The 27,775-nt window shown below is 36.7% G+C and overlaps 1 protein-coding gene across 1 annotated transcript; it reads right to left on the bottom strand.

The window, feature by feature from the left end:
- Positions 1 to 332: 332 nt before the first annotated feature.
- Positions 333 to 27,624, bottom strand: tdrd1 (tudor domain containing 1). Its single transcript, XM_073027805.1, has 9 exons — positions 27,551 to 27,624; positions 23,950 to 24,120; positions 15,685 to 15,927; positions 14,630 to 14,749; positions 14,113 to 14,226; positions 11,616 to 11,783; positions 7,921 to 8,136; positions 5,537 to 5,580; positions 333 to 3,473 (listed from the first exon to the last, which is right to left on the bottom strand). Exons 3-9 carry the CDS (start codon positions 15,878 to 15,880, stop codon positions 3,411 to 3,413), a joined length of 921 nt encoding a protein of 306 aa, XP_072883906.1. The 5' UTR covers positions 15,881 to 15,927; positions 23,950 to 24,120; positions 27,551 to 27,624; the 3' UTR covers positions 333 to 3,410.
- Positions 27,625 to 27,775: the final 151 nt, after the last annotated feature.

Genomic DNA, 27,775 nt, shown 5'->3' with positions numbered 1-27,775 from the left:
AATACTGTCTTTTTAAGAATGCTGCAGTAGGCATCTCTGGGATACTTTGCCTGGCCAAGAGCTCAATCTGAGAAAACATCCCTCTCTTCTATTGCCACTGCAAGCTAATTTAACGCAGATGTGGTCTTATCTCCATGAACAGAGATAGTGCCCAAAGTTACTTCACACATATTTTAAGTTAAAGCAAAGGACTTTATCTGGGTTTACTTATTTACATTTTTTGTAACTCTAGTGCAAGCGGATGAGGAGCAGGTGGTGTTGATGAACCAGGGAGTCTGCAGGAGACAGATTGGGAGAATGTGCAAAGAAACAGAGAAAACCGAAGTGGCAGATGGAATACTAGGCACAATCATGCACTTTGGTAGAAAGAAGAATGGTGCAGACTGTTTTCTAAATGGGAAGAGAAATCAGTAAACTAAGTCCTAGTGCAGACTGAGTTGGTAGTAAGTACAGCAAGTACAATGTTAACATTCATTTTAAGAGGACTAGAATACAAAAGCAAAGGTGTAATGTTGAGAATTTATAAAGGTACTGGTCAGATCACATTTGACCAGTGTTGTATCCATATCCAAGAAAGGATGTGCTGGCATTGGAAAGGGTCGAGAGGTGGTTTATGAGAATGATCCCAGGAACGAAAAAATTAATGTATCAGATTCTGGGCTTGTACTTGTTGAAGTTTAGAATGGGGAAGGGATCACATTGAAAGCTACTGAATATTGAAAGACTCAGATTAGAGTGGACATGGAGAGGCCGTTTCCAATAGTGGGAGAGTCTAGGACCAGAGGATGCAGCCTCAGAATAGAAAGGTGTCTCTTTAGAACAGATGAGGAAGAATCTCTGTAGCTGGTGGTTGGAGAACCTGTGGAATTCATTGCCACAGACAGCTGTGGAGGCCAAGTCATTGGATATATTAAAAAGCAGAGATTAACAGTTTCTTGATTAGTAACGTTATCAAAGGTTTTGGGGAGAAGGCAGGGGAATGGGGTTGAGAAGGAAAATAAATCTGTCATGATCAAATGGCAGAGCAAACTTGATAGCAAAATTAGGCCATTCAGCCTATGCCTTACAGGCAATGTTTAACAGTTACCCAGTCATTAGAATGGTTGGCTCCATGCTTGCACAAAATGACAAGTATATCAATGTTAAGAATTTGATCACTAAAGGTATGTGCCAGATTCTTTCATGCTATCCCAAAGTAAAACACAGCCCTCAAAATACCATGTTGACTGTTAACAGTTCAAAAATTTTATTCATATGTGCAAACCCAACATTAGGAACAAAAAAAATCAACATCAAGGTTCAAAATCAGGTAATAGTTGGCTGAATCAAGTAATAAATGCAGGCAGAATGTTTAAAGTTAGCAAAACACACTAACTAGAAAATTGAAGTTTTAAAATAAATAGTGAAATGGCTCAGATTTCTGTTATTGTTAATATCAGACAATGCAATTGATTTCTAAGAGATAAACATACATAACTATCAGGCAAGAAACGGTATTAGCATCAGTAGTTCACTTGTTACCACTTACCAATGAGTATTTATTATCATCTGGTTCAGTCACAATGACTTGCTTAAAAGCTATTGGCTGCCAACTTGAATTTTCCCTCCAAACAATCTGGCATTACGCAATTGATTTCAGTTATTGACATTTTATTCTACAAATCTTTAAATGTTGCTTTTCTTAAGTAGTTATCAGCCATCATGAAGATGAGCACTGGATACCTTAAATGTATGACACGAAGATTTAGCAGTGTTAAATGGGAAGGACTTCTGACAGTCTTCAATATTAGGTCATATTTTAATGATTAATAGTTCCATTTTTAATTGTACAAATCACATTAGCAGCAGATAAAACACTGAGCAGTTCACATGGTTAAATGAAGTCACAAAGCAAACAGATAAAGAAAAATATAACCCATTATGGAATTCTTTGTGTGATATAAATATGGCAAGACAGTTCACATTTAATTTCCCTTTCATTTTTCCTTTTTTATGCTTATTGATCTTTAAAGCACAATTAGCTCTGTCTTACTGGAATTTAGTATTAAGAGAATGAAAAATCCTTCCTAAAATTGAATAGGAGTAAGGAAGACTTACATTGGGCATCAGGAATGCTGAGAAGCTTGCTTCTACTATCTTCCTAATAACAGGATGCAATACTACAAAGCTACGATCTGGTGGACAGTGCAGCCGAATTGCAAAGTTCTCAGGCAGAAGTAGCTTCTAGGAAGACTACCTTTGAGAATTATTTCTAAAAAAGTAACCACATTGAAATTTGAACTTTGCCCTGGTTCATTATGAATTATAACTAAAATTTCAAAAGGTGTGCTGTAGAATTTAACAGAGGTCAAAAAAGTGTCAATTCAGTGGCATCACTGCTGTAAAACACAAAACAGGCTCAGGTTATAACAACAATGATCAAGCAGACCTCAGATCTGAAATCTGCTTTTAATCAAACACCATGGTCCCACTGTTAGAGCTGCTGCCTTACAGCTCTGATTTCCTGACCTAAGCTGCTGTCTATATGGACTTTGCATGTTCTGGGGACTCACAGATTTCCTCCCATGTCCCACAGATGCAGACTGGTAGGTTAATTGGCCACTGTAAATTGTCCCTAGTATATACCCAAGAGGTAAAATCTTAGGAGAGTTGAGGGCAATGTGGAAAAGTAGGTTACTGGGAAAAAGAGGGAATGGGACTGTTCACCGAGTTGGCATGGACAGAATAAGTCAAAATAACCCATGTTATAAAGAAATACCATTAAGTGGCAATGCCAGTGCAACTTAGACTGGCATTTCAGGGCAGCAATATCATAATAAAAAAAATCAACCAAAAGTAGATTATAACAGTACCATACTTCAAAAGTATTTCATAGACTGTAAAGAGCTTGGTACATCCTGAAGTTGTGAAAATATTGAATTGCAGTTTTTATTATGACAATATTCTTTGAAAGACATTGAATGACTGAATGTGCTAAGTAAAAACAATAATGTTACAGTTGCTCATCGCACCATCCAAAACATGTTGGATGATATGCTCCATAAATGTAACCAGGTATTCTCAACTGAGGAAGGTATCAAGGACATGACAATGTGCTTTATTAAGATCTGATTACTATAAAGATTTTTCTGGCTATGGTCAATGAAGGAATGATTTCTCTTTCTGACAGGTTAAAATTTCTGAATAATCTGTAAATACGCCTTTCTTCCTAATAGACAATTGCTTTTCATTTCTTTCACCTTGGCTTTGCTTTCAAACAGGTTTTAAACTTCTAAGAAATAATACAGTGTATATATAAAGAACATAAAATAAATGAAAATGGGCTTTCTTTATAATTGTTCTGTACATGCCAAAGGACAATATTTAAATATTCTTTCAATGAAATGTAGACTTATCTTCATTTTTATTAATCACATAATAGTTGCATTATTTTTGTTCATTAGCACTGCAAGTTGTTGCTTGATTTCTTCCACCTACAATTAAACATCATTGCGTCAGAATGTTAAAGATGACGATTCAATAACAAATACAAATGACTCATCTATCAACTAGATGCCTTTATCTATCAGAATTGGCCTCCAAATTGAGTATAAATAAACAAAATCTAGTATGTGCAATATTAATTAATTTTAATTTAAAGAAAATGTTCAATGTTTGACTGTGATCCATTGCTTAAGAAATAGTTGATCAAAACTTGTAGTTGTAAGGATTCTAGGAAAAGGAATTCGGGCTACAAATGTGCGATGGAATGAAAGACAAAGTTGGTCAAATAAGCTTTTAAGTGTAAAGACCTGAACTTAAGCATTGCAGTTAAATCTTTTGCTGACAATTCAATTCCGGAAAGATGCAAGTAGCAATATCAAAATGTTAGCAAGTGCATTTATGAAAATTAAAATGTGTTCCATAATTTAGTTATGGTGTTACACTGCAATGTTCAAATGTAGAATGCAGGAAAGTATATTTAAACCAAAAGAACCCCCCAAAATATTGTCCAAATTAAACATCAAGGTGAAGTGCAGTTAATAAAACCGAACTTAAATAATGTTGGAGAAACCAGTGAACCCTGGATCATGAAGCTACCCCAGCTTCCCTTAGAGAAAAGCAAGACTCTACTTCTTTGAGCTGTTTACAATGGCAAGAGGGGGAGGGTAAGTTGTGCTTGATGGTGGGATCCAATTAGAGATGGCAAGAATATCAATTTCTCAAACTAACGGTTATAGCCTCCCTCCCACCATTCTGCCATTCCTGTTTCCCTCTCTCACCTTATCTCCTTACCTGCCCATCACCTTCCCTTGGTGCTCCTTCCCCTTCCCTTTCTTCCATCGTCTTCTACCTTCTATCAGATTCTCCCTTCTCTAGCTCTTTCTCTCTTTCACTTATCAATTTCCCAGCTCTTTACTTCACCCCACTCCCTTCTCCCAGTTTCACATATCACCTACCACAGGAAAATTCAAAAATCTGAGATGCAAAGGGATTTAGAAGTCCTCATACAGAATTCCCGAAAAGGTTCATTTGCAGGTTGAGTTGGTGGGAAGGAAGGCAAAGGCAATGATAGCATTCATTTTGAGAGGACTAAAATATAAAAGCAAGGATGTAATGTTGAGGCATTATAAGACACTGAGGCCTCACTTGGAGTATTGAGATCAAGTTTGAGCCCCTTATCTTAGAATGTGCTAACACTGGAGAGGGTTCAAAGGAGGTTAACGAAAATGATTCTGGGATTGAAAGGCTCATTGTATGAGGTGCAATTGATGGCTCTGGGCTTGTAATCACTGAAATTCAGAAGAATGGTGGTGAATCTTATTGAAACCTATTGAACATTGAAAGGCCTTCATATAGCGGATGTGGAGCGGGTTTCCCATGGTAGAAGAACCTAAGACCAGAGGACACAGCCTCAGAATAGATAGAGGATGCTCAATTAGAACAGAGATGAGGAGTTATTTCTTTAGAAAGTGGTGAATCTGTGGAATTATTTGCCACAGGTGGCTGTGGAGGCCAAGTCACTGGGTATATTTAAGGCAAAAGTTGATGGACTCTTGGTTAATCAGGGCATGAAAGGATACGGGGAGAAGGCAGGAGATCGGGGCTGAGAGGGAAATGGATCAGCCATGATGAAATGACAGAGTAGACTAGATGGGCCAAATGGACTAATTCTACTCCTATAGATTATGGTCTTTATGCTAAACAAATGTCCTCACCTTCTGTACAATCACCTCTAAACCCCTCAGTCCAACCAAAGCCCCTTTTTTTGTTTAGCTTTGATTATTTCTTCATCTTTTAACTTAAAATTAACCATCTCTATATAAAACAAGTACCATCTTCACTGCCATTCCAATGCAATTCCCATATGGAGTAAATTTTAAATTATACTTAAAAATTTAGGCTTACATTTTGACAATATTTTAGATTTAATACAGTGCTACATTACATTAATCTTGTCTGGAAATTAAAAGTAGCTACCTGCAAAACCAAAAAAAGGATAGAAATATTTGTAACTAGAATACCACTTGCCAGTATTTAAAAAGAACGAACTTACACTGCTCTGAAGATTTCGGCAACAGCAACTTCTCTGAGTTTGAACTGGAAGAAAGATGAAATTCAAACAGTTACATGTTTAAATCAGGAAAAAAGCACAGCTCAATATAGTTTTTCATCCATGATGAAATGGCAGAGCAGATTCAACAGGCCTGTTCCTACATCTTATGGTCTTATTTCATTACCTTGAAATCTTTTCTTTCACAACTAGGTGTGTGTGAGTCCTGACCAAGGGTCTCGGCCCGAAACGTCGACAGCGCTTCTCCCTATCGATGCTGCCTGGCCTGCTGTGTTCTACCAGCATTTTGTGTGTGTTGTGTGAAATTTAACGTTCCTTTAAATGCAAGGAGCTAACCTTTGAAGTGCACACTCAGTGGTCACTTTATTATGTACCTCCTGACCATAATAAAGTGGTCACTGAGTGTACTATATGTTCAAGGTCTTCTACTGCTGCACCCTATCCACTTGAAGGTTCAAAGTGTTGTGCATTCAGAGATGTTGTTCTGCATGCCACTGTTGCAATGCGTGGTTATTTGAATACTGTTGCATTCCTGTCAGCTTGAACCATTCTGGCTATTCTCCTCTGACCACTCTCATTTTCACGCACAGAACTGCTGCTTTTCGTTTCTCATACCATTTAACTTTAGAGACTGTTGTGCATGACAATCCAAGGAGATCAGCAGTTTCTGAGATACTCCAACCACCTCATCTGGCACCAATCATTCCATGTTCAAAGTCACTTCCCCATTCTGATGTTTTGTCTGAACTGAACCTCTCGACCATAGATGCATGCTTTTCTGCATTGAGTTGCTGCAACAAATAGCTGATTACGGAATATACTTACATTAACAAGGTGAACAGATGTACCTAATAAAGTGGCCACTGGAGAGTACATTTAAGAAGCCATGTACCATGTAAGAGCAAGTCATACTTAAAATGTAAGTGCTGTGTTTCTAATAAATACCAACCTTTGCAAATTGGTTGTTGCATCAATTAGCAGATAATTCTTTCCAATCATGCTAAATTTAAATTAAGTGTAAAATTAGAAATGAATCTGAAGTTTTGCTATTATCCACCTGCTGGTCAGCAATGATAGCAGTTGAAGTTGCTGAGATATCAATTTAAAAATAAACACCCAAAAATTGACACAAAATTTTCTTCCAAATCCTACAGAACATTTTAATCTACTGTAATACTTCAATTCTGTTTGAAAGATCAGTTAGATAAGGAGACAATAGACTACAGATGTAGGAGTAGGCCATTCGGCCCTTTGAGCCAGCACCGCCATTCAACGTGATCATGGCTGATCAACCACAGTCAGTACCCCGTTCCTGCCTTCTTCCCATATCCCTTGACTCAGCTATCTTTAAGAGTTTTCTCTAACTCTTTCTTGAAAACATCCAGAGAATTGGCCTCCACTGCCTTCTGAGGCAGAGCATTCCACAGATCCACAACTCTCTGGGTTTTTCCTTAACTCCGTTCTAAATGGCCTACCCCTTATTCTTAAACTGTGACCTCTGGTTCTGGACTCACCCAACATCGGGAACATGTTTCCTGCCTCTAGCGTGTCCAATCCTTTAATAATCACTGATTATTAAGTCAAGTCAAAATGCACTGATTTCTAACTAAGAGATAGAGGGTCTGAGAAACATCTGATTTAAGCTGTTGGGATGTTCACTGACAAGCACATTCAGTTTCTCTTCAGGAAAAGAAAAGACTCATAACCAGTACAATTAATTAGGGACATTGAGACCATACCTGGAGCAGTTTTAGTCTCAATTCTAGCAAAGGATGTCTGTATCCTGATACAATCCTTGAATAAATTAATTATTGTCACATTGTTGTCACTGAGGTACAGTAGAAAGCTTTGTTTTATATGCCATCTCTACAGATTTCATCACATTGAGGTAGTACAAGCGAAAAGCAATTATCAGAATGTAGAAGTGCAGAACACAGGCAATAAGATGCAAAGCTAAGATGAGGCAGTTTGGGAGGTAAAGAGCTCTGGAAGTGAGATTACTATTAACAATTCTACCACATCTAGCCAGGGCTGCTGGACTATATGGACAACATCAAGCATCACCAAGGAAGTTTTTGACTTTGTGTTTAGCATATCTGAAATCTGATGCTAAGTGAAGTATGAACGACAATAAATCAGTATTTCCAATTCAAAGTATTCACACCAAATAGTAAGGTCATTCCTATAATTACCAAATATGGAAACTTTCACTGAATTTAATAAGGTGGGTGGTGTAAGAGAGGAGGAACAGAGAAAAGTATTTTGTACAATGAAGTAGCATCACACTTCACTGGACAAGATTTTTCTTTTAAACATCTGGATACATTCCAAATGAATGCAATGTTATCAAAAGTACAAGTAATTACCTTCTTTAGTTGATTCCTCAGAGGATTTAGCCAGACCTTCCGATACCAACTTATCAGATACCTTAATGGCAGCACCTTCAAAATACCCAATCAATTCAACAATGTGTACATTTCCATCGAATTCCCTAATTGTTGCCAAAACATTTTTATCGAGCAGAAGAGTTCTGAGGAAGTTGCTGGTTGCAGGAGTCCACTCATCAAATTCTGGTTCAACATCTAAATATATTTGAGAGTTACTTAAATATGTATGAAATGTTGGTTACTGATGAAAATAGCATAATAACTTTGTACACAGAGATGTAAATCTATGCCACAAGGACAAGAGCTTGAAGATAACATTCCAAGGCCACTACTGCTCTTGCTCTTGATTATACAAATTATCATGGTAACCTTGATATTTTCATCCAGTCTATTCACAGCTCTTATGTTTTTCCAAATTATCTGGACTGTCTTACTCCCTTCAGCCAATAGTTTGCACCATGGTAATAATGCAACAGTACTTGGAGAGTAAGGAGTTCAGAACTGGAAATATAATGAAGGGTACAAAATTCATGGTAGTTTGTGTAATGGAAAATAACATTCAAATGAAAAACATGATACAGTTAGTCTGGCCAAGAGGATGATGCCTAACCAAAATAAGCTTAAAGTTTGATAATTGCCTTGCATTGTTTTGTTTTTTTGAGGGCATTTAACTTAAAGAATTAAGATAAGTCTATCAAATATAGTTTACATATTCCTGGAGATTAAATTAGATGACATTTGATATTATCTCCAAGTCCTTCACAGTTCAAGTAATGCTTAATCCTAACATTCATTTATATATTCACACAATGTATGCTAAAGTTTTATTTTTGACTTATTCAGTCTTTGTATCACTAATTGACCAGTGAAATGATCACAAGTTAAAACAGAATAGAAAAACATTGAAATAACTATTAATGTTTCTACTGTATCACTAGATTAAGCTCTATTTATCATTTGTACATTGAAACGTGCAGTGAAATGCATCCCTTGTGTGAACAACTTACACAACTGAAGGATGTGGTTGTGGTGATGGGGATGTGGGAGGTCGAGTGGGGGGGTGTCAGCCTGCAAGAATTGCCATACAGCATGCCCACAATGCTCTCCAGAACAGAAGACAAGCAACAAAACATCAGCAAAGCAAGCCCTGTTCCTCTCTCCCACACAGTCTACCAACCCCAGGCCAGACACCATTTTGCTTCCATTCTCCACTAAAATGCTAAATTCAGCAAACAATAAATGCCTTTTCTAACTAAGGTTTCTAAATAATTGTGACTTTTTTATAATACTCTAGACAAAAAAACCCAACTTGAGAAGCAAACCATATACAAGTCACCATGAATAATTCAATCAGTTGTAGCATGGTCTTCAGTTTATGTTTTTCTCTTTGAACTATTGTGATTGCCTATTCTACCTCCTTTCAGAAGCTCTAGGCTCTTTTCATTGGCCACAACGCCATGATTCTCATCTGGTCCAACAAAAGGGCACTCATAAGTTGAACCGTAACAAGCTGTAAAAACAGGATCTATACACACAAGGACCATTACCCTAGAGACAGCTATAAGAGTCTTGAAGGCTAATGTTAGTCCAATACCAGATGAATGCTGGTCCAGTAGTCTTCTCTCAAAAGCTAAGGGTTGGGAATGCAAGAGATTCAAAATTGGTTAATATTATTTTATTATTTCCACTACACAAGTGTAGAGAATAGAATATTTGTTACTCTGGATCCAATGCAGCATATAAAAAAACACACTAAGATAAAGAACACCATAATAAAACAATAAATATAAATACGTAAGATAGCTGATATGTACATAAAGTAGTAAGGTTTAAATCTTCTTAACATATGATGTAATGCCCTGGTTAAGATTTCTACTGCTATACTGTGAGGTCGTTTATATTAGTAGTTTTCTATTCAAGCAGTGTGCCATGCTGGAAAGGTGTATTTTGGCTTCGGCTAAAATAAGGACCCATGCTGTGCAATTTAGGAATGTGAGGCAGCCAATCAGGATGGTGGATAGAGAGAAGGTTCTAGACAATTGTGGGGAAGAGTTTTCTGAAGGACAGTAGTCTGGTTTGGGGTTCTTTGGCAGGAACTGCAGAGCGAACAGAGGGGAAGATGTCATAGAATGCCATTGGGTGGAGAGTCCTAGTTGCAAGAAGTGCTTTGTGCAAGATGAATGGCTCCAGGGAGCAAGGGCCAAAACTCCTGAGTGAGAGCCTGGGTGTTCAAGATGGACTTCAAGGGAAGTTCGGAATGTGCTGGATGCTTTCACGTAGACAGTGGGTCCAGCGCGTGAGTACGAGATACATCCCAAATACTCCAGCGTGACCTCCAAAGTTATATGCACATTGGTCTGGTTCAACTCTAATGGGCCCTTTTCTTTTACCTATTAACTGTATGATAAAGCTGAAATAGGTAAATGTACTTTCTTTATAATTTTATGCAGTGTACAATCTGTTATTTCTTGCCTACCGATAATTGTGTATGGGCAGTATTTACACAGCATTCACTCAAATCGAGGTTTCTTTAATTGGAACATCATGACATTCGTGTCTGGTTGAGCCCCAAATCATACTGACCCTAGATACACATTTGTAAAAGATGGTCTTTTCACTGCTGAGTCAGATGGTTGTTAGCAGAGTCACAGTCAGCTAACAAGCTGAGTTTGTATGCGAGCCTGGCAAAGGGGCTACAATGACTAACCACAATAGCTTGCAATTTCTTCTTACTCAGCTTCCAAGAACCTCATGGCAATAAGAATTCAATTTCTTTTAAGGGATCTATAAAGAGAATAACTCTACAGTATTGTATTTTATTATGTAAACTGCATCTAGGCTTTGCATTAAACTTTGTTACCCTTTCTTCTGCCACCACAAACTGCGTCTTTAAAGGTCATAAGCCTCTGCGCTCAACTCACTGACTCTCTATCACTTCAAATCCGAAAAATCATATGATCCAGTTCCCAGATTACAGCAATCTCAAAATATTTAAAAAGCATTGATAAAATAGTGCATTAATTTCAGAAAATGAAGCACATTTGTTATCATCTACATATATACAAAATGGAATTTAAAATATATTTGGTAGCTAAATAAGTATTGGTATACAACAGCCACCACACCCCCACCAAGCTAGCAAGTTCTCACAATGTGATTGCGACAAGATATTCAACATTAAGAACAATTTTATCTTATTTTGAATCTCTGGTTAAATTGGACACTGTATGCAAATCTGTATTTAAGAAACCTCAGTAAATACTGATGCAATCCAAAAGACCCTTCTAATAACAGGCAAAATTATTAAGGAATATTTAATAAAAAATAAGGTTAACACTGTAGAATTATGGTATTACTTGCAATCACAAAAATAAATTGGGATTGAAACAAAAGTTACAGCATCAAAAGTTTGCATGTTTAAGAAACCTCAATAAATACTGATGTAATCCTAGAGACCCTTACAATAATGCAAGATGTGCAAGTGTTGCACAAGTTCTATGATTGTGCTGTACTTACTTGGTTACTGAATGGATGATGGATGTTTACTATGGAAAGTTTTTAAAATCTTTTTGAAAAGCTAAGACATTTTAATCATAGCAACAGTTTCCATAGAACACAAATGTGTATTTATTAAACACAGCAAGGAAACACGCTACTGCAATCTACTAAATTACCTGCTAGTGAAAACTTTGCAACTTGAACTGGATGTTCCAACAGTTCTGGTTTAATATATTTTACCCTTTCAAGAGGTACAGTTTCCACATTTCCATAATCTGCACAGATGACTTTCAATACTGATCCACAACAATTCAGTACAATTGCACGATGCCAGCAATTGTCATCTAAAACACAAATTATTGTACATGAATATTATGGTATTCAAGTATCAGATTTTACTGTAGTCAAAAGTAGAGCAGGGCAACATGGAATATTAGCATTACTTTCCCTCTTTCTATGGTTTCAAATTTTACTAATAACCTATTAGATTACAATTTAATTTGGTGAAATTAGGAGCTTCAAATAATTCCTAGATTCCTGATAGACAGCACTGGTTTAGTGCATGGGATCTTTTTAAAGAAAAGATAAAAAGAGTATTAATGAGGGAAAAACATGGAATTTAGCGAAATTTATGATGAGGTTCCATGTGGTAAACTGTTCCAGGTTAGATCACATGGGAAGTAGGGTCAGCTAGCCAACTGGATACAAGATCGACTTGGTTGAAGGAGTCTGAAAGTGGTGGAGGAGTCATCCTTCTAACTGGAGGCTTGTGACCAGTGATATGTCATGCCATATGGGTTAGCGCCAGTGTACCTTGTTGTTTATCATAAACAAACAATTTGTATGAGAATGTAGGTGGCATGATTAGCAAGTTTGTATATGATAGAAAATTGGTGGAGAGGTGGACAGCGAACTACTTGTTTAAGGTGACAACAGGATCTGAATCAACTGAAAATTAAACAAAGAAATGACAGATGGAATTTAGCTCAGGCAAGTGCAAAACAATTTGGGTAGCTAAAGCATGGTCCTGGGGTGTGTTGCAGGATAGTATACTTGCATAATTAAATGCACTTGCACTGTGCATGGCATAGTTGCCTTCATCAACTAGATCACGGAGTACAAGATTTGATTAACCTAGTGAGGGAGCAGAAAAGACCAACAACAATGTTGCTTGAAATACAAAGATGGGTAGATTTTTCCCTCAAGTGAAGAGGCTGAGGATTCTGAGAAGATTAAGTGTTTCTTACAAGGGAGTCTATAACAATAAAGGTTCAAGGTGTGTGGAGAAAGCTTAAAGACACCCTAGGAGCATTCTTCCCTTCCCTCTTCCACAGTGGTTGCAGAGTATCTGTAATGAGCTGCCAAAGGAGATGCCAGAGGCAAGCACAATTACAGCATTTAAAAGATAATTGAATAGGTTCATGAATAGGAAGCTTGAGGTACATGGGACTAGCTGAGGAAAGCATCCTGATTGGCATGGATAAGTTTTGGCAAAATGCTTTTTTCACTGCTGCATAACTGATTCTGTAACAAATTAATTTCAATGTTATACTAAGCATAAAATAAATTTACAAGAGCACTACATTGTCTCTCCATAGCAAAGAAAGACAACTTTATTTGGTACTCGAGTGAATCTGCAGATGCTGGAGATAAATAAAAACACAAAATGCTGGCAGAACTCAGCAGGCCAGACTATGGGAGGTAGGTAGTGACGATGTTTCGGGCTGAAACCCTTCATCAGGAGAGAGAGGTAGTGATGACGTTTTGGACAAAAACCATTCATCAGGAGTGAAGGTAGTGGCGACGTTTCGGGCCGAAACCCTTCATCAGGAGTGAGAGGTAGTGACGACGTTTTGGGCCTCCTGATGAAGGGTTTCGGCCCGAAATGTCATCACTACCTTCTCCCATAGATGCTGTCTGGCCTGCTGAGTTCTGCCAGCATTTTGTGTTTTTATTTATTTGGTACTCTACTGGTATAGGGACATTCGACTCTAGTTCACTTGGTTAATAAAACTACCAGAAAACCAAACAAAAAAAGTTGTATTAAGGAATGCGAAGACTGCTGAAGATGATCAGGGTCTCGTTTCCATCCAGAGATAATTTTTGGGAGTACAGCGTTTACAGGGCCCTTAACATTGTTGGTTGGATGGGAGGGATCATTGACAATCTCTTTGATCCCCTACCATCATGCAGGAAGTACTGTAGCAATAGGACAAGATCTGTTAGGAAGGGAAATACGATCTTACCCCAGGCTGTAAGACTATTGAACTTCCTGCCACAGCCGGAGTCATCATGCATGAAGTGCCAGTACCGTTATATTGTTTACTGTTTAATTTGTGTCTCAAAAGCACATTATTTGTTAATTTACTAGTGGTAATATTACTTTATGCATTATGTGCCAGTTCTATGTACTATATTGTGCACCTTGGTCTGGAGAAACATTGTTTCATTTGGTGGTATACATGTGAACTGTTGAATGACAACAAACTTGAATTTAAGGATTGTAGCTTAATCATGGTACAATCATAGCCTTTGATTTATACCTCACTGTGCTTCATAATACATTCAAAAAATATTGAGATTTTAAAGGCACAATAGAAAAGCATACCAGTGCACTGGAATTAAAATTAAGTGTTTTTTTAAATAATCCATTTAAAAACTAGTGTTGATTACCTGAAAGTCTTACACAACAAGCATCACCAGCTTCAGGCTTGAATACAGAATTATCTGGTTGAGCTCTACATTGTTCATTCAACTCAATATTCAATGAGCATAATTTATTCCAATCTGTGAAGAAAAAGCACTTCAATTACACCAAATCTCAAGGAATTTTAAAATCATGTAACATCATGATTTCTTTTGAAGTTTTGTCATTGGAACAGGTTGGGTCAGAAATGAAATTAAACTAACTTGTATCTTGAGATGTTAATGCACTTGTTCAGTCCAAGCTTTTATTTTGTAAAATGTTATGCAAAATCTCTTTGATAGAAAGATCTTATTTTGTAATTTTAACATGATCAAAATAAAACAAAATTCAAATATAAACAAGAAATGGATTTAAGAGATTTAAACATATAGTATATTTTTGGCATTGTTGGGGGAATGAAAGGATGGAATTTTGCTAAAGCTTTAAAGTTGAAAAATGAATTTTAAATTACATTATAACTAGTTTTTTTTCCTCTTTGCTTACCTTGAGTGCCAATAACATGAACAAAGACAAATTCAGGACTGATTATTTCTTTCACCTTAATGGGTACTATACAGTTCAATGGCAGCTCCACAGTCTTCCACAACTTTGCATGCATTTTACCTGGAGTAATCCAAGTACAGAAATGACGAAAGCAAATGATTAGTTCTCTTGGCTATGATTATATTAAAAATAACCAAAACCAAAATTTAAAAAAAAATTAGCATGCTACTTGTGAGAATTTTTAAAAAATGACTTAAAATGCAACTGCCTTTACAGGATGTTTTCCCAGCTCAATGATGTGTATTAACTAAGTTATCCATTTATTAAGAGATGTCATTTTCATTACCCAAGCCAGTTTAAGCCAAACTATATGTATTCTTCAATTTCTGTATACTGACTCATCTTTAGGCTAATTTAATGGATTTCAGTCTTGAACCTTGGAAGGTACAACAATAAATAAGTCTTAAAATTACTCAAGGTGCTATTTTATACTTGTGCTGTGATTGCGAATGAAGCCACCAGAGAGGCGGCTGATAGATACAAAAAAGTCTTTATTCAGCACACACAATCTTGAGTCACTCGAGAGAGGCTCCCTGAACCCAGCATTACAGCACATTTTGATATGTTAAAAGAATAAAGGCAATAACAGGACAATTTTATAGTTACGAAGCATTCTAATGCTTCTTTTGAGTTACATACTATTTTTCAAATACCTACATCTTCACAACAACACTCCCAAAATAAGTGCTAATCACCACTGTCTCAAGATACATTCATGCACATGCAAACATCTCACCTGAATAGGATGCTTACTGCGGAATATGCGGATACCTCAATGGGGTGTTTCCTGGTTTGTAGTCAACCCCAATCTGCAGCTCTAGGAATACCATTGCTCTGAGCTACATTTTAAATTCAATCTACAATCCACATTCAGATTTGAAGACTAGTTGCTGTTGAAATTAATATTTGCAATATTCCATATCTCCAGAATATGCCCTAACAGTGTCAAATAATACCTAACGAAGTGCTATTCCAAAAATGTATAATTAACTTACTTCTAACCAATGTTTTGTTTTCCAAAATGGGAGTTATTTGTTCAACATTTTTAACAGCCATCCCTGCAGCAATTAACTGTTCACTGATATTAATAATGGGATTTGCTGTTTCATCTACAAGTTCCACAATTGAGATGTTCTCTTTCTTTGCTACAGTCTTGGATTTTAGGCATTTATTCATCACCAGACTTTTCATCTTTAATATGGCATCCAAAGACCAAGTATCATGTAATGGCTTTACATCTATAAACAAAGACAAAGAAATGGCATATCATTTAAAAATTAGGCAGTATGCAAAGTCAGCAATGTTTAGACTATGCATTTGTTATCTCACTCATTCCTATAGCACTAAAAGCAGGAAATTCTAATAGTTTAAATAGAACATTTGGCTACCTCTGCAAAAATCGTAATACTATTACTCATTGTTAAGACGGGCAATTTCAAAGTAAAATGTAAGCTAAAGTACAATATGAATTTCTAGAACTCAGCCTTCTGGATACCAGGAGACAATTACAATGGAGGGTTTTCATGAGACAAATGAATCAATTGAGTGTTTGTACAGAATCAGTTGATACAGAATAAGTGTGTTATCTCCATGCTGCTTTTTTTTTTGAAGATTTAATAATGACATTCTTTTCATATAATAGCTTGCATTTCCAGAAAAATCTGATAGCTTCTTTGATACAGTTTATAATTTCTTTCATTATTCTCTGAAATCTTTTTTGTTCCATATTTTACAAAATACTGGTTAATTAATTCTCTTAGTCAAAGTATGTATATCCTAATATTTAAAACCTTCACCACACACTCAATCGAGATCCTTGATCTTTTTTCTATTTTTTTTTAGCAATGAGAATACCATGAATCCCAAATAATTTTTTTTAAAAATGAGTTTAGTTAATAGGGAAATAATGCTAGCAACACATGCACAAAATGGTAGAGGAACACAGTAGGCCAGGTAGCATTTATGGAAAAGAGTACAGTCGACATTTCAGGCTGAGACCCTTCAAGCAGGACTGCTGAAGTGTCTTGGCCCGAAATGTCGACTGTACTCTTTTCCATAGATGCTGCCTGGTCTGCTGAGTTCCTCCAGCATTTTATGTGTGTTGCTTGGATTTCTTGTATCTGCAGATTTTCTCTTGTTAGGGAACTAATACTCTTTATATTTCAAGACAACTGAAAAGGTGGATCTTTCGACAAAGATTTTACCATTTCAAACATGTCTACAATAGCTTCGCAACGGATAGCCAGCGCTATGGAGCCCCGAACCAAGATGGCAGCTTAATGTGGAGACTCCGTACAACCTTGCACTAAACAACTTTAAAACTCTAAGTTAACAATACCAGCTGAACTCGGACTATGTCAAAAATGACTACAATCAAGGATTGTGATATTTTCACCCGAAGATGCGGCTCCCAAAAACTGAAAATCAACACTCCATCGACAGAGCAAGACGAGAAAGCTACTAGTAACTAGAGAACAAAACCCTGGCAAAATAGAATACTCTTGTCATTCAAGTATATGTAAATCTCGTTCTTGTATTGATTATTTTCTTGTCTCAAGAGAGCTCTTATCAAAGATTAAAAGTTGCTTGTATGATAGCATAGTAATAAGTGACCATGGTGCTATTTCATTAAGCATTCATATAAAGAAATTTATTCACAGTCCTCCTAACTGGCAATTTCAGGTGAGATGGCTACAAAACCCAGACTTTGTTAAATTTGTGGGAACTAAAATAGATAGTTATTTTGAATTAAATACAGATCAAACTAATGTCGGCACGAGATGGGAGGCATTCAAGCCATATATTAGAGGAGAAATCATTAGTTATACAAGTTCTAAGGCCAAACAACAAAAAAATAAAGATGGAAACTTTGAAAAAACAAATTAAATCTTTAGAGACAGAATTAAATGAAAGGGATGATCCAACAAAACAAAGAGATCTGCTACTTTTGAGAGCAAAATATAATAAATTAACTGCTGATAAAGCTGCAAAAAGTTTAATGTGGCTGCAGCAATCTTGTTACGATCAAGGAGAAAAAGTTTGGAAACTCTTGGCATGGAGAATTTAAAAAATACAGTCTGATAGAACAATTAACAGTCTAATAACCTCTTCAGGAAGCCTAACAGTAGACCCATTGAAAATTAATAACAGTTTTAAAGAACTTTATGAACATTTATATAGATTAGAATGCCCCCAAGCCTCAGAAGAATGGGACATACTTCTTGATCAGTTTCAATTCCAGACACTGACAGAAGATGCAAAAAAAGGAGTTTGATAGAGGTATAACAATTGAAGAGATATCACAGGCTATCCAAAATATTAACAGTAGTAAAGCGCCAGGGCCTGATGGCCTACCAATTGAATTCTACAAAACATTTCAAGAAAAATTACTAGTCCTGCTCTTAAATATGTGTGACGAATCTTATCGGAATGGAACTCTCCCCCCTTCTTTAAGGCTGGCAATGATAACTCTGATCTTGAAACCTGGCAAACCGTCTACAGAATGCTCCTCATTTAGACTGATAAGTCTAATTGGATCGGACACAAAAATACTTCGTAAAGCCTTAGCAAAAAGATTAGATCTTTATATCCCACAGCTAGTTCATAATGATAAGAATGGTTTTGTGCAAAAACACCAAGGATTTCATAATATTAGAAGAGTTTTTAACATAATTCATGAAAAATTTGACACTAGGGATACAGTTCAGCAGGACTTCGATAGAATAGAATGGCCATATTTAATGTATTGCTTAGATTTGGATTTGGAAAGAACTTCTTTAAATGGATTCAGATTTTATATACAAATCCAATAGCCAGTGACTTAACAAATAGTAATAGTTTCTAAACCAATCATCTTGGAGCGATCTACTTGCTAGGGATGTCCTTTGGCACCGATGTTTATACTGGCCATAAAGCCCCTGGCTATGGCAATAAGAATGCAGACAGGCCTGTCAGGCATCCAGCTAGGAGAACAGGAACATAGAATATCCGTATATGCTGACGACGTGATGCTTTTTTTAACAAATTTATCTGTCAGTATTCCAAACTTAATGCAACAGATTGAATTGATAGGGCAGTTCTCTGGTTATAACATTAATAACTCAAAATCATCAAAACTATTTCTGAACAAAGAAGAAAGATTGGAACCAGTCATAAAAACCCCATTTATAAATTCAAAGGAAGGATTTACCTACCTTAGTGTCAAAATTACCCCTGAAATTAAAACAATCGTCCCAACAAACTATGATCCACTAGTCAGCGAAGCGAAGGAGACTTTGGATCGATGGATAACAATACCCATATCAACGATTGGCCATATAAACATGATCAAAATGAATACATTACCAAAATTTCTATACCTTTTTCATCACTTCCTCTCCCACTACCAAAATCATTTTTTGATAAGCTTAATAGTATTTTTAGTAAATTAATTTGGAATAATAAAAAATCTAGACTGAGTCTTAGGCTGTTACACCTGCCTAATGAAAGGGGAGGGCTACGGCTCCCCAACCTGAAATGGTGTTATTGGTCTGCTCAGTTACGTTCTGTTATTTCTCAGTGGAGGCCCTTCCAGCCTGGATGATACTGAACAGGCATCAGTACCAAACCTTCCATTAAAGCTCTATCTATACTCTGCAGACCCAAGAAATCTGAAAAGAACAACCGAGAATCCTTTCCTCAAAAATACTATTGACATCTGGTATAAAACACATCAGCATATTAAAGATACTCCTCCCATCTCCCGCTTCTCCCCAATATGGGGCAATACATACTTCAGGGCAGGAAGAGCAGATGGTGGTTTCAGAATCTGGTCAAAGGTGTGCAGAAAATAGAGGACCTTTATATGAATGGTAACCTTATTACATTTGATCAATTGTGTCAGACGTACACCCTATCCTCGTTATATGTGTCTTCAGACAACGCGGTTTACAGTTATGGTCAAACCTATTTCTACCAACTTCTCCTTATATGCGTCCAAAACTGTCAGTTATGTGAGGCTTTTGGGACAAGAAGCATCGCTTTCCTGTCAATACAAGTCCTGTGCGCACACCTCAGTCTCATTCCCGCCAGTCTCACATTGGTTTTGGCAGTGTGTAGATGTGCAATCGTATCAAGTCCTGGGCCATCAGCCAAGCAGCAAAGAACCGCTTTAACACTTGAAAAAAAGTTGGAAATTATAAACAGGACTGCATCAGGTGAAGGTAACACAGGTCTGGGACGCTACTTCGGCCTGGGTGAGTACACGATCAGAAACAAAGAAAAATGCTGAGAAAATAAAAAGTGCAGTGATTGATTCATCACAAGTGTCTTCAAAGATTGTTACCAAAGTGCGTAACCCGATTATGACAAAAATGGAGAAAATGTTGAGTCTGTACATTGAGCATGAAACAAAGAAACAAACAACACTCAGATCTGATCATCTTCGTGTGAAAGCTTTGGAAATTTATGGTCGCCTTTGTTCAGAGGCTAGTGAGGAAGTGTCAAGTGATATTGTTAGCTTTAATGCAAGTAGGAGATGGTTTTCCAAGTTCGTTAATCGTCACAGGCTTCACAACTTAGCTGTGCATGGTGAACAAGCTAGTGCTGACCACAAAGCTGCTGAACGCTACCCTTTGCAGTTGTGGGCTATGTTAACTGAGTTAGGCATCACACCAAAGCAGGTGTTTAATGAAGACAAGACCAGACTTTTTTGGAAGCTAATCTCGAAATACACTCACACTTAAGGATGAAAAGACTGCTTCAGGTTTCAAGGCAGCAAAGGATAGGTTGACTCTGCTTATGTGTTCCAATGCCAAAGGAGACTGTAAGATGAAGTCTCTCTTAGTTTACCATTCACTAAACCCCTGTGCCCTATTACGTTGACTATTACTGTAAATTGATGAACTATTATACAAATGTTGCCTTGTGGTACTGCTTTTGTGTCATATTAGTATGAAAATGTGAATAAATTACAGATAAAACATATTTAGGAAGCCCTCCAGAACACATCCCTGTTTTCTCTATTTAAATAATTATTCACATTATGTGTCTCCATACTATGCTCCAACTGCGAGGAACGTATCCCCCGCATATAACGAGGTTGGGGGGGGGGGGGTACCATATTCCTAAAACACACTTTTTAAAATATTTGCAACTGAAACATTTCATACTATCAAAATATAAGCACTTAATATCTGAACCACTACTATTCACATCTTGAAAATCTCACACTTCTAAACTTAAAGGGGAGGAGTCAGATTTCTTTATTCTATGTAGCTTTGATGTCATATGATAAGGAGTTCACCATTGACAGGCTAGAGGCATGGAGACTGGATGTTCAAGAGGACATACAAGAAACTGAGTGGGAAATGGCATGCTTAAAAGCCCAAAAACAATCAATTAACACGAGAATGAAGCTATTACAATACAAATGGTTAATGAGAACTTATGTTACCCTGGTCAAACTGAACTGCTGGTCCCCTGAGTTCCCAGACACTTGGGTTAAATGTTTAGAAGAAAAGGGTACTCTGGGACTGTCCAAAATTAAAAAAAAAACACTGGAAAACAGTTGTTCAGACTATATCCGAGATTGTTGGAGTAAAGGTGCCTCACTGAGCAAAAATGTGTGTACTAGGTATATATCCAAAGAACTTTACTGTTAGCTCAAAACAGTCATTTTAATTGACTTGGACTCCTGCAGGCCAGGAAGATGATAGCTTTATCTTGGAGAAAAATGGATATACCTTCGATACATGTATGGGTGAAGGAGATGGCATCTTGTATTGTATTGGAGAGACTGACTTACATAACCAGAGGAAGGGCAGGAGAATTTGAAAATGTGTGGGAACTATTTTGAAATAGCTGTGTGTTGAGTGCTTCTACGGTTTTCTTTTCTGATATGCTTTTATTTTATTTCTTTGTTTCTTTGTTAAATTTGTGAAGTATGTGAAATGTTATGTTTCTTTTCCTTTGACAATTGTGAAAAACATGAGGACACGTTTCACTATTTAGTTTAATTATTGTCTATTTGTATATGTGAAATATATGTAAAGTTCAATAAAAATATTTAAAAAAAATGGATAGCCACTGCAGTTACCTTGCCCATATGTAAAATCTAGCCATTCATTTGTGACAAACACTTCATGAACACAGGTCATATTAAAATTAAGCATTCATTATAACATACGATTTGAAAGTCACAAATCACTTCAGTTGGGCTAATGTGTCAATTAGTCATAAACTTCACTAAACTCACTTCCACAATTTCAAAATGTCAAGCAATGATTTTCTGGAGGAACTCAATGTGCCAAACAGCATCTGTTGGGGGCAAGGTTAGGTGGAATTTTGAATTTTTCAGGTCAAAACCCTGTATCAGATCCTGATGCAGAGTTTTGATGCAAAAAATTCAACAAATACCCCCCTCCCCTCTCCCACAGATGCTGGTCATCCTGCTGAGTTCCTCCAACAGATCGTCTATTGCTCCAGATTCCAACATTTGCAGTCTCATGTCTCTAATAGAGGAAAAAATGTTAAGAACTGGCACATAGATATATCCTGCTCACTGATCAGATGGGGCACTGCCAAATGATTTCAATTCTCAACAGACATTTATTCAACATACAGGTTGACCATCAATTCTCTGGCACCCTCAATTCTCGAGCCTTGCAGGATTAACATTTTTACTGGATTAAAAGAGGTCATGCAATAATAATGGCAAAAATAGACTGTAGAAGCTTAAAAAAAGGATTAAAGAGAAATTAAATGTAAATTTGTTAATTACTGTGCTTACAAATAATGTTGTTTCTGTTATCTTTTTAAACATTTCAACCAGGTAAAGTTGTTTCTTGTGTTTTGATCTCTCCCTATGTAATTTTTCCTGAATCAAATAAAAATTCATTAGCTCTTGTTTTGTCACGTATGTACGTTTCTCTAACCCTTTGACTAAATCACCCAATTCAATTAACGTGTCAATAGTAAATCTTTCAGTTTCATCCGTTTCATCATCATTGCTGCCATCATCACTTGCAGTGTTTTTAAATCAGCATTCAGAACACTGTCTATAATTTCAGAGTCCGTAAGGTGACACACAACAGGTGTTTTGTCGACAATCATCCACTCACATAGATTTTCTGCATTAAGACTACTTGGATCTTCACCTTCTGTTGCTAATGTTTTCCTAGGCATGCATCACCTGTATAATACAATTTCATCTGCATTCTATACCTCTCAGGACTGACATTTTTGTCAGCTACGAGCTTTGCAAATTCATCCACATATGCAGTAGCTTCTTCATGGCTTGCAGACTGTTTGTCCAGACACTTTATGCATGGAAATTCCATGGCACTTAAACTCTGAAGCCATCCTTCAGTATAGTTGCATACATGTTCTAATTTAAGTTCTTTATGGAACAACTTAGCTTGGTTCATTGTGATACTGCCCAACAAGTCCATTCCATCACTCTGACACTGGGGAAACCAGTCAATCATCGCTTCATCATGCTTGGTGCTCTTACCGACTTTCAGTTTTTCTAATGCTCATTTGCTTTAGCAAATCACCATTTGCATAGAATTGTAGTTTTTTCTCTTTGGTGCTTTTTATCATACACAGTTAACAAACTAATACCATTCAAATCACACAGCTTATGCAGAAACACCTTGGTCCAGTTTTTTTTCTCCAATATTTCAACCTTCTCTTGGATCAATATGAACTGATGTTTACGTTTGACATCACCACTGGTACTTATCTTAGAAGCTATAGCTAGGGTTAAATTTATGTAAAAAATAAAATAAAATAAGCACAAAATATTGGGACTACCAAGTGCAAAGTAAATAATAAAAATAACATGCTTTTGCCAAAACGAGTCTTGCATCATGCAGCATGTGCTATACACACTGCCATCTGGTGGCCACCCAGTAAATCAAGTCTTGTAATTTCATCTGAATTAACCATCAGTTTCTGGAAAATTGGTGGTCAACCTGTTCAGTATTTTTGAGGGCAACTATATATATATATATATATATATATATATATATATATATATATATATATATATACACATATATATATATATATATATCTATTTAAAAAAAAGCTAGGTAGTAGTGATTTTGCAAAATGAAAGATTAGCTGTGACAGAAATAAAGTGCAGTTTACATGAGCAGGCAAATTTATCTTGAGTGATCGGCATAGAAAATAAGCTAAATTACTTAGAAAAAAACAGCAGCTCAAATATCCAGGTAAAGTTCTATATAAAGCATCCAAGTCTGAAATTGTGTACCCACCAGCCAAAGCACATTTCAATGCCTGATTTGGCAATTCTAGCAGTTCTTCTTTGATTGGACGTAGGTGACTCAAATGAAGCTTTTCAACATTTCCAAAATCTACATATCCCACCAGAGCAATATCCTCAGGGAAGTAACATATCACAACAGCTCTGTACCAGTTGTGATCCTCTGCAAGATAAATGACAACACCATGAACTACATTTTCCTATTTGCTTAATCTCCAAATAATTCTTCATCAGCATAGCTCAATCTGCTTGCTACAAAAAAATTATTTCTTAAAACTATTGCATCAGTTATCTTAAGTGCAATAGTGTTAAGCATTTTAATTGTTTCCTTGTTGAATTTTGCAACTTTTACTGAATTTCAATATTGTTCTGCTCAAGTTTATATTTTCAATTACACAATTATGAAATCCATTTAACTTCAAGTCTTGAAACAATCTAAAATTACTTACCAGAACCTATTATTTTATTTTGTTTGCCTTAGAATCTTATAAAGCCTGAATAAATTCAACTTAGTATTTATTTTCCAAGAATCAGTTGTCTATAGGATATTCAAATATTCTATCACCCTTTCAGTGAAACCATGCCCTATTGGCTATACTATTTTATTTTATTTTCCCCAAATAACCTTTACTGAAAAAGGCTAATAATTTTTTAAAAAAATTATAGCTCATCAGGAAAACATCTCAATGTTAATGACTATCCTTATGTTTTAATAAATGGCTTATTGTGTTGAAATAGAGATCATAGTGTTATTCACATAAAAGTTGATCTTCAGCAAACATCAAATAAAAATTGGAAAAAGACTGGCAGGATGGAGGCAGTAAATGGACATTCAGATTCACAGAATTATACAATATAGGACCAGGCCCTTCAGGCCAATGCATCCATACTGAACCAGATGCTTGTCTATATTAATTCCATTTGCCTACTTTGACTCAACTCTCTAAATCTTTCCTATCCATATACTTGTCTAAATGTCTTTGAATGTAATTGTTCCCACTTTTAACTCTTCTGGCATCTTGTTCCATAATGCCTACTACCTTCTGTGGATAAATTTAACCCTCAGATGTGACAATAAAAAATAAAAACAAGTGGTGAAACATGTTCAGGGAAACAAGAAACATGCAACTAAATAGTGACAAAGCTTTGAAATACATAATCCCCTCAAAGTGCAAGTCAGAGAACAGTGAGATTAGGAATACAGCAAAAGAGTAATAACATTTTTAAAAAAAGGCCAATATCAAAACTGGTCTAATAGATCAAACAATCTGCACCTTGCATTCACTTTCAGTATAATATCTAAAGTCAAGTAAAGATTTTATAACGATGTGGCTCCTAACAGCAAGCCATAGATACTGAAGATATTCTGAAAGTTACAGCAGGTTTCGGGCAGGGTTCATGTTACATCCACCGAAATCCCCAATCATCTAACAAAATATTCCTTCAGAAGGCATTGTTCACTGTCAGTAGCTTTTAATCAGAAACTAAAAAGAGTAATTACCTTAGAATTAAAAATTTACAAATAAAATCAGAAAAAAGACATTCAAGTTTAGCAAATTAAAACAAAGTTTAGAGGGAAAAAATTATTTACTGAAGTTAAGTGCAAGTGAATAAGGTTTCTGCTTGTACACCAGGTAAGACTTTTGTAAAACTGAGAGGCCAGATATAAAGTGCTTCTGGCTGATCAAATGAAATTAAGAACCATTCCTAAGCGCAATGCTGAGTTCAGGGAGAGAGAGAGGCCAGAAGCATCTGAAATGCACCGATACACATTAAAACAAACACACATTACTTTTAAAACACAAACAGAAACATAACATACAAAGAATCATCAAAATTTATTACAAAGGCATGTACATTCAAATGCTGTTCATAGACTTCAGTTCAGCATTCAACACAATCATCCCTCAGAAACTGACCGGAAAGCTGAACCTACCAGGCCTGAACACCTCCCTCTGCAACTGGATACTAGACTTCCTGACTGGGAGACTCAGTCAGTCTGGATCAGGAGCAGCATTTCCAACACCATCACACTGAGCACAGGGGCTCCCCAGGGCTGTGTGCTCAGTCCACTGCTGTGCGCTCTGCTGACCCATGACTGTGCTGCAACACACAGCTCGAACCACATCATCAAGTTCGCTGATGACATGACTGTGGTGGGTCTCATTAGCAAGAACGACGAGTCACCACACAGAGATGAGGTGCAGTGGCTAACAGACTGGTGCAGAGCCAACAACCTGTCTCTGAACGTGAACAAAACAAAAGAGATGGTCGTTGACTTCAGGAGGGCATGAAGCGACCACTCTCTGCTGAGCATCAACAGCTCCTCTGTAGAGATCCATAAGAGCTCCAAATTTCTTGGTGTTCACCTGGCAGAGAATCTCACCTGGTCCCTCAACACCAGCTCCATAGCAAAGAAAGCCCAGCAGCGTCTCTACTTTCTGTGAAGGCTGAGGAAAGTCCATCTCCCACACCCCCATCTTCATCACATTCTACAGGGGTTGTATTGAGAGCATCCTGAGCAGCTGCATTACTGCCTAGTTTGTAAATTGCACCATCGCGGATCGCAAGACCCTGCAGTGGATAGTGAGGTCAGCTGAGAAGATCATCGGGGTCTCTCTTCCCACTATTACAGACATTTACACTACACGCTGCATCTGAAAAGCAAACAGCATTATGAAGGACCCCATGTTTCCCTCATACAAACTCCTCTCTCCTGCCATATGGGAAAAAGCACCGAAGCATTCGGGCTCTCACAACCAGACTATGTAACAGTTTCTTCCCCCAAGCCATCAGACTCCTCAATACCCAGAGTCTGGACTGACACCAACTTACTGCCCTATTGTCCTGTTTATTATTTATTGTAATGCCTGTACTGTTTTGCGCACTTTATGCAGTCCTGGGTAGGTCTGTAGTCTAGTGTAGTTTTTTTTCTGTGTTGTTTTTTTTCTGTGTTGTTTTTACATAGTTCAGTGTAGTTCTTGTAATTTTTTCATGTAGCACCATGGTCCTGAAAAACATTGTCTTGTTTTTACTGTGTACTGTACCAGCAGTTATGGTCAAAATGACAATAAAAAATAACTTGACTTGAAAGCCCAAAGGAAAATGGCTGTATATTGCTTTAGATATCACATCCAACAGGTTATTAAATCTGCAAACAATATTCAGCATAGATTCACTAGGATAACTTCATGAGAAATCATGGGTGGAGAGATTTGAGACAATCCTATTTCCAAAAGTTATGAGGTCAGGATACAACTCAGAAGATTAAAAGAAAATGAAATCATTTAATGCATATCATAAGGAATATCAATTTAAAATTATCAGTGGTCCAAAGTAGAATGCAACTCAGAGTTCTGATGAGCTACGTGAATTTGGATTATAGAAGTAGTGGAATTAACGTTGCACAAATTGATCACCAGAATTACTTTGTGCAGATATAACTCCTTAAGACAACCTATACTACATTAATAGCATTTCTTCTAAAGGGTCTCCTTCAATTATATTTTACAACATAATATCCATTGGAGAATGAAATAAGTAAAGATTAAAGTTTGAGGCAGTTGGACATATATTCGATCCTAATACCTTACCTGTGAATTGGGCACAGCATATTTCTTCAACTGATGGTCTATAACTTGATACAGGAGTCAAGTTATGACAATATTCAGTCAATGCTTCTTGTAGTTTTTGAAACTCATCTGTTAATTAAATCAGAAGTTACACTTCAATGTGAAGAAACAGCATCTTACCTGATGCACATTTTATGCATAATAATGCTTCAGTTTTCTGAATGTTATGCCTACTTATGAAAGCTA

This window comes from Hemitrygon akajei, chromosome 23 (assembly GCF_048418815.1).
Source record: "Hemitrygon akajei chromosome 23, sHemAka1.3, whole genome shotgun sequence".
Taxonomy (NCBI): Eukaryota; Metazoa; Chordata; class Chondrichthyes; order Myliobatiformes; family Dasyatidae; genus Hemitrygon; species Hemitrygon akajei.
Note: the sequence above shows the minus strand (reverse complement) of the source record. Positions and strands in the feature narration are given on the sequence as shown.